Source organism: Marmota marmota, unplaced genomic scaffold (genome assembly GCF_001458135.2).
Source record: "Marmota marmota marmota unplaced genomic scaffold, marMar, whole genome shotgun sequence".
Classification (NCBI taxonomy): Eukaryota; Metazoa; Chordata; class Mammalia; order Rodentia; family Sciuridae; genus Marmota; species Marmota marmota.
The window spans coordinates 2,360,998-2,369,153 of record NW_026000294.1 but is presented as its reverse complement, the minus strand read 5'-3'; the positions used below and the strand labels follow the sequence as shown (position 1 = coordinate 2,369,153).

Below are 8,156 nucleotides of genomic sequence, written 5' to 3'. Positions count from 1 at the left end.
GACTGTGAACAAGGTGTTGGAACTGTCTCCTGGTCTCAATGTCATGCCTAAGGGAGTGTTACACACACATACACACAAGTGCTTATTTTTCATCACTCCTTCCTCAGATGCCTTTGCTTTATGTCATGAAATTCCTTGTTTTGTGATCTTTAGCTTTTCTACTTTGGGCCTCTGTTTATTCTCTTTATTTTTACTTATTTATCTTTTATTAGAGCTTTATAGTTGTACACAGTAGTTGGGTTCCTCCTGACAAAGTCATACATGCATGGAATTCAATTTCAGTTCATGATCTTCCCCTTTTCCTCAGGTTCTCCCTCCCCTCTCCATTCTATTTTGAAGCTCTACTCTACTAGACTTCCTTTCCGTCCTCTTAACCACTGAGCCACATCCCCAGTCCTTTTTATTTTTTATTTTGAAACAGGGTCTTGCTAACTTGCTTAGGGTTTCCCTAAGCTGCAGAGGCTGGCCTTGAACTTGCAATTCTCCTGCCTCAGCCTCCCGAGTAACTGGGATTACAGACATGCACCACCACACCTAGCTATTTAGTTATATTTAATTGGTTCTTTTTACTAATGCATAAAGGTGAGGTTCCCTGTGGTATATTTATATATGCAGATAACATATTTTTTAAAGAATTCATTCTGCATTGCCTCCCCTAACCCATCCCTCTACTCTGCCTCTCAGTCTCCTTCTTCTACATTACCGATCTTCCCTTTATCTTCATGATATCCTACAATCCCACTTTTGTCACCCCGCGTTACACTGATGGTATTCAAACAGGCTGGATCTGGAAGGCTTGTTCTCAGATTGCACTTCTGGTTTCCTGCAGAGCCACACCTGCAGTTCCAATAAATTCCACAAGATGGTGTTTATCCAGGTAAGGGCACCTAGGCTACCTTAGGACTGGTAGATAAACCAAATATGAAAGAAGGCACACAATCTGGCTACACTTTTAAAATAATGTCATATTTAAATAGCATTGCACATGCTAACTAAACATTAATCACTTAAGTTGACTTTAAAGAGAAAATATTTATTTATCTATTTATTTATTTATTTTCAGCCAGTCTAGATATTTGTTGACCTACTGTGTGCCAGGCACTATTGTAAATACTGAAGATTTCAACAAAATTCATTCAAAGCAAGATACATTTAGACCACCTTTAATTAGAAATTTTTGTTTTTGATTTTTTGCAATACTGGATGGAACCCAGAGCCTAGCACATGGTAGGCAAGTGCTCTCCTACTGATCTATACCCCTAGCTTTATTATTATTATTGAGACAGAGTCTGGCTAAATTGCCAAGGCTGGCCTCAAACTTATGTTGTTTCTGCCTCAGCCTCCAAAATTGCTGGGAATATAGATGGGCACCACCATGCCCTGTTCATAACCTGAGTTTTTAAAGAAATGCCCACTGTGTCTTTTTACTGTTATTTTCATTTATGTCTCAAATGCAAGAGACAAGCCTGTTAGTAACTCGAGTTTCTTTTGTTTCTCTGAAAATTTCATCTACCATGATGTGGCAGCTTGTTAAAGATGTCATTCCCTTAGCTAGGTCTTTTTTTTTTAATTCACAATATGTGTATTTAGCCCATCTTTTCCATGAATGCAAATTTAAAAATGGAATGTAGCTCAGTGGTAGAGCACTTGTATCAGATGCAATGCACAAGGACCTGAGTTCAATCCCCAACATGGCAAAAACTACATAAAAATAAAATGGCATTCATTTCCCAGAACTGTAAGAAGCATTATGTTTGCATTTCACAGCTTGCTGTGTTCCTTTGCTAACAGAGATAAATTTTCCCCCCTTTGAACTTTCATAACATTGTGAAAGGGAAAAAACAGAACATGGTCAGGCAATTTCTATTCTGCATTTTTTTTTTCTCAGAATCAAATAGCCTGTATACTGCAGGCAAGCTCTGGAATGCGCAGACTTAGCGGTTCAGAAAAGAAAGGAGGGTCAAAATTTTAGAAAGAATTTCCTGAGGTTCCAGAATGGGAATAATCAGCCACCAGTCCAACATGATGTTCTATTTTCTAAGAAGTACTGCTGTCCTTGGACCCCTGATGAAGGTCTACTCTGAGCACTTCATGGTTCTGCTGTTAAAATCTCAGCCATTGAGAGCTCCAGATCCAATAATTCAGAGGTCTTCCTGGACCACAGAAGAGCTAGGCAAGGGTACAAGGGGAGAAGGAGAGAAGAGGCCACTCTGACTTTGTGCTGCTCCTTTGGTGTGGAGTGGAGATGGGAGTTATGGGAGGTGTGCTGAAACTGGAAAGAAACTGAAGGGCATGATCCCATGTGTCTCCTCAGGATCTATTTCCATTATCAGTATACCCTACTTCATGGTGTTCACTAGATTCTGGTACTTGGCTGTGCTCGCCTTAGCCTGGCTTGCTTATGATTGGAATACTCACAGTCAAGGTAAGTGATGGGGGCAGAATGGTGGTCCTGTCTGTAACACAGATAAAACCGCAGGGTGAAGGAAGTGGATGAAGGGGGGGGGGAATAAAGTGGGGAGGGAAGGGGACAGAGGGCTTTGCCAGGCTGCCCAGAAAGAATTAAGAGGTTGGAGTTTCTGAGAAGGTGCCCCCAGCCTTGAGATGTTGTCCCAAAAACTTTTTGGATGGCTCCAGAGGAACAGGGTCTTCCTGTCTTGGGAGTTGGGTTAGGGATGGTACTTAGAGCTTTAAGGTGTGGAAAGGAGACCCCTTTAAGGGCATGAGTACTTCCAGCAGAACTCTTCACCTGTGGGAGAGGTAAAGGGACTGGCAAGTCTCCAACTGCTCTTCCCTTCCCTTTTCTATCCACAGGTGGTAGGCGTTCAGCTTGGGTACGAAACTGGACCCTCTGGATGTATTTCCAAAATTACTTCCCAGTAAAGGTGACTATCTTTCTTCTGGATGCCCTTGATCCTTTTTGCCCAGACTCTGACCCCCTATCCAGTTCCATTTATTCAAGAGTGCTGGTGGCCATCAGTGAAGGTCAAGGCCCAGAGGTATACTGCAGAGCAGAGACCCAAGATGGATGGGCAGGTGGGGGAACAGATGAACAGTGGAAAACCCAGGTTAGCCTCTTTGACCACTACGACACCTGGCAAGCCTATGTCAATGATGGCATCCCAAGGAGCAAGGATTTGAGGCTCCTAGAAGGAAACATAGGCTACCCATTGGGGTCTGAGTCTACCCATCCCCTCTTTCTTCTGTCTAGCCAATGCTCTGACTCAATATCCCTCTAACAGCTGGTGAAGACACATGACCTTTCTCCCAAACACAACTACATCATTGGCAGCCACCCCCATGGAATTTTCTCTTATGGTGTCTTCATCAACTTTGCCACTGAGGCCAGTGGTTTTGCTCGGATTTTCCCATCCATCACTCCCTTTTTAGGGACCTTGGAAGGGATCTTCTGGATCCCAATTGTGCGAGAATATGTAATGTCAATGGGTGAGTATAATAAATTATTCAACTTTTAAATTTTGCTTATTTTTTATTTGAGCATTAAAATTATACATAGCACTTGGGTTCATTTTGGCAAAATAACATATGCAAGGGATTTGATTTAAATCCCCATTCCCCCTGCTTTTCTTTCCCTCCTCCCTCCCCCATTCTCCCTCTTCTCCTCTAATGATCTTCCTTACATTCCTTCATTTATTTACTTTTGATTAGTATTTTCTATGTATACATACAACTGAAATTCTTTTTGGTACAATTATTCCATTTTAGAATCTATCTCAGGGCTCCAACACTGATAAGCACTGGCAGTCATTCCCTCATAGAAAAGAACTTGGTAAAAATTGAATCTAGAATACACTGGGCCAGTGTCAGGAGTATGTGGTGAAGCATATGACTCTATCTGAGATCTGGGAGGCAGGATTTGGTTGGGCAACTGGGGAAGTTACAGGCATTCATATGATTTGCCAGGATTCCTTTCACAGAGGGAACCAGAAGGCTGAGTTCAGGATCAATGCCAAAATGGAAAGTAGAAGTTGAAAGCCAAGTATTAAACAGAATCACAAACAAAAATCAGGGATGATTCACCAGACTCTTTTCTGGGATGTCAGTTGCTTTCTTTTGGCCAGTCATCCATACAGCTCTCATCCAAGGGTAGCTTAAAAACATTTTAGAGTCTCTCATACCAGCTGGTATACTTTTGGTTCATGAACTTCATCTCCTTGGAACACCTCTGCCCTTGCATAAGATGCCATCCCTCAGAATCCAGGACAACTTCCCCACACCAGGCTTTAAGCCAGGGCAACCTGACAAATGTCCTCTCTAGATGAATATTCATCCTTCTGGACACCAGAGGTAAGATACATTTATCTGAAGGGGACAAGTAGAACCACTAGAATCCTAGGGGACGCTTCTGCTTCCCTCTGAGGTTGACATGACCCTGGTGCAGGGATCTCTCTCCAAAGCTGGATCCTGGAGTCAATTTCTGTCATCGCAGTAGAGAGTAGAAGGTGAATGAAGGGCAAAGACAGGATTCAAAAGTGATGAAAGACTCTGGCTATCATTGAACAACAAGGTGTCATCCACCTTCCACTGTTCATTGCAATTTGGCTTAGGTAGGCTCCCAGGTCTGCCTACTCTTTAAAACCACCAGCCAATGGCTCCCCTTTGGCAGGTTTCCCTTAGGGAAGAAGCATGTTGATGGTGGCTCTAGTCCTGATCACCCATGGAGGAAAGAACTCTGGAGGGTCTTCAGTGCTGTCAGCCTGAGAAGAGTGGAAGATGGCTGTAGTTCATGGGTTTCAAAGAATGTTGATTTAGAATTTAGTAGACTCTGGATGAAAGAAGGCAGAGGAACTCAGTATAGTCCCAATTGTATCAGCACAGACCCCCAAGTCAAGCATGTAGGCCTAAGGATCCACCTCAGGCTAGGTCTAGCCCAGGATATGGGAGCCAAAGACAGAGGGTGGGAACAGCAACAAGCAGGAGACAAAACTGTCTCCAACAGAAAGAGTCTGGAAAAACCCTGCACCAAGTTTCTTCTACCACTTGACTCTGGTTTCACAGGTATATGCCCAGTGAGTGAGTTGGCCCTGGAGTACTTGCTGACCAAGAAAGGCTCAGGAAATGCTGTGACTATTGTGGTGGGTGGAGCTGCAGAAGCCCTCTTGTGCCGCCCAGGAGCCTCCACCATCTTGCTAAAAAATCGCAAAGGTTTTGTGAAATTGGCTCTGAAGACAGGGTGGGTCCCTGGGTTCTGGGCTCTCTTCTCACAATGACACAGGACCTCTGTAGCCCTCTCCAAAATGGTGTCCTCTCTGGGAAACCTGTTAGGGGGGCCCTTCTTCACTCTGTTTCCTTCTACCCCTTTACCACTGTGCCTTGTGGATGTTTGAACCTCCAGACATATTACAGTGGACAACTTTCTCACTTGAAGTTGGTGAAAGAATTATAGGAAACCTTGCACCTTTTGCCCATTAGCCTGATAAGCTGGGTGTCTAGGGAAGTGGGGCTTCATTCTATATCCATCTACTCACTGGGAGACCCTGAGAACCTCCAAAGGGCAAGGAAGTCACTAGCCCTGGTGCTACGAGGATTGCCAAGATGAATAAGGCACAAACCCAAAGAACATCTAATCTGGTTTGAAAAAATATATTTTTAATATATATTTTCACTCATTCAGCAGTTATCAAATACCTACTATTTGTAGGGCATAGGACTAGGCACTGAGGCTCTAGAAATAAATAAGACCTGGTCCTCACAAACCCACAGTCCATTGTGGAAGACAGACCCACACACGTATCATTACAAAATGTAATCAGAATCAATCATTTACCACCTCACACAACCACCTAGTTTAAATTACCATCATACAATACTTCTATCTACTCTCCCTGCTTCTGTCTCCCTCCCTTACTTCCAAGAGTCCATTTACAACTGTAGCCAGAATAATTTTGTTCAATATAAGTCAGATCATCTCACACTCAAAATGCTCCAGTGGCTCCCATGCTATTTGGAACAAAAGCCAAAATCCTCAAAAGGGCCTAGAAGACGCTAAGTCTCATCTAGTCCTCAGCCACCTCTCCTTCCTGACCCCATCACCCATTACTTCTTTTCCTTGTTTGTGCCTTCACAACTCCACTGGCCTCCTTGCTGTTCCCCAAGTACATAAACTCTTGCCTTAGGGTCTTGCCCTCATGTCCCCTCCACCTGGAGCATTATTCCTCCACATGGCTGCTTGGTCCATTCCTGTACATCCTTCAAGCCTTTGCTGAAACATCTCTTTTCAAATGGCTCTATCCTGACTCTCCTGCTTTACTGTTTTCCCATTGTATTTATCATCTTCTTATATATCATCTATTTTATTTACCTGCTATTTTAGTGTTTATCTTCCTCCTCTTCCAGTAAAAAAGTAAGTTCCATGAGGTCAGAGATTTTTTTTGATCCAGTGTGTTCACTGATATATTCTGAGGGCCTAGAACAATGCTGGCACATAGAAAGAACTCAAGAGATATTTGTTGAATGAACCAAGTGCATAAGGGAGATGCATACTAATTGCTATGGAAGCGTCAATTCCATGGAAAGACCTTAAACCAGAGTAGAGGTTTCATAGTTCAGTGACATCTGAACTGTGAATTTAAATAGTAGGAGTTTCCAGTCAGATGAAAAGGGAGAAAGAATTCAAGCATTCCATGAAGATATATGAAATATCAGGTACCATGTTAGGCCCTTGGGATTCAAAGGTGAATATGATACTATTCTCACTCCCTAGCCCTGCGTTACAGTCATCTCCTGGGGAAGTCAGACAGGAAAGAAGATGACTGTAACACAGGGTTAGGGAGTGAGAGGACAAGAGACAGGTCAGCAGTAGATGAGGGGCACCAAAGCCACTGTAGGGGGTGGGGTATTGGAGGTAGCTAAAGAAAATTTCTTCTAGGGGACAATATCAGAACTGAGAATTGAAAGGCAAAGTGGAATTTGCCACAAGAAGACAGAGGGAGCAGCATGAACACATAGATGAGAGAGAACTTTGCACACTTAGTATGGCTAAACAGGGCTCAAGGAAGGAGCAGGGAAAGGGGCAGCTAGCCAAGTAGGGAGAGCTGGAGCACAAAGGCCATGCTAAGCCCTACAGTACACAGTGAGGAGTTCTGGAAGAGTTTCAGTGAGAGCAGTGACATGTCCACATATGCAATTTAGGAAGATCATTCTGGATGCTGGATTCACTGTAGGCAGTTAGGTGTCCCAGATTAGTTTCATTCTGTCACAGTTCGTTTGGGAGGGTGGGACCTGGCAGGAATACTTGAATGCTTAAATTTTTGACCTATAATGAGGAGGTTGGAGAAATTTCTGATCTTGGATGGAGTTTTTCCTGGGGGAGATTTTGCTTGGGGAGGTTTTGCTTCCTCAGGGATTTCATACCCTGCCCTTCTTTTTGCAGGGCATACCTTGTCCCTTCCTATTCCTTCGGTGAGAATGAAGTTCACAATCAGGAGACGTTCCCTGAAGGCACATGGTTAAGGTTCTTTCAAAAAATCATCCAGGGAGCATTAAAAAAAGCCCTGGGAATAAATTTGTGTACCTTCCATGGCCGGGGCCTCACTCATGGATCCTGGGGCTTATTGCCTTTCAATCAGCCCATTAACACTGTTGGTGAGCTTTCCACATTCCCTGGGCAGAGTGGGTCCTTGATCCCCCCACCTCAAGTCATCAAGTCCTAGGAGATGTGACTAACATCTAGGATGGGACAAAAGGAATTCTAGTAGGTGTGGTTTAGAGTAGGGTGGGGAAGACAATTAAGCAGATAACAGTTGTGGCCATTCCCAGGTGAGAGAGTTCAACAGCTGTCATGAGTACATCATTATTCATACACACTCCTTCAGCTCCCTCCTGTGCTTACTCTGGTTCTCTGCAATATGGTTGATATTAGGTGACCAGAGCATGAGGGCCAATATAGAGCTGGAGCAGGGGTAGGGGGGTGAAAAATGAAGACAGTACAGGGTGCGGTGGTGCATGCCTGCACTCCCAGCAGCTCAGGAGGCTGAGGCAGGAGTACTACAAGTTAAATGACAGCCTCAGCAATTTAGCAGTAACATTTAAAAAAGGGGGGGGGGCTGGGGATATAGCTCAGTGATAAAGCATCCCTGGGCTCAATCCCGAGAGAGAGAGAGAGAGAGAGAGAGAGAGAGAGAGAGAGAGACGGC

The 8,156-nt window shown here is 43.9% G+C and overlaps 1 protein-coding gene across 1 annotated transcript in view; it reads left to right on the top strand.

Moving 5' to 3' along the window:
* The first annotated feature begins 2,074 nt into the window (after positions 1-2,074).
* The window catches only part of Dgat2l6 (diacylglycerol O-acyltransferase 2 like 6), a 7,252-nt gene continuing 1,170 nt past the window's right edge, over positions 2,075-8,156 (top strand). The window contains exons 1-5 of the mRNA XM_015501606.2: positions 2,075-2,425; positions 2,815-2,885; positions 3,243-3,447; positions 5,020-5,194; positions 7,394-7,605. Coding sequence (XP_015357092.1) covers positions 2,293-2,425; positions 2,815-2,885; positions 3,243-3,447; positions 5,020-5,194; positions 7,394-7,605 — 796 coding nt within the window. The 5' untranslated portion in view covers positions 2,075-2,292. The remainder of the gene's footprint in view (positions 2,426-2,814; positions 2,886-3,242; positions 3,448-5,019; positions 5,195-7,393; positions 7,606-8,156) is intronic.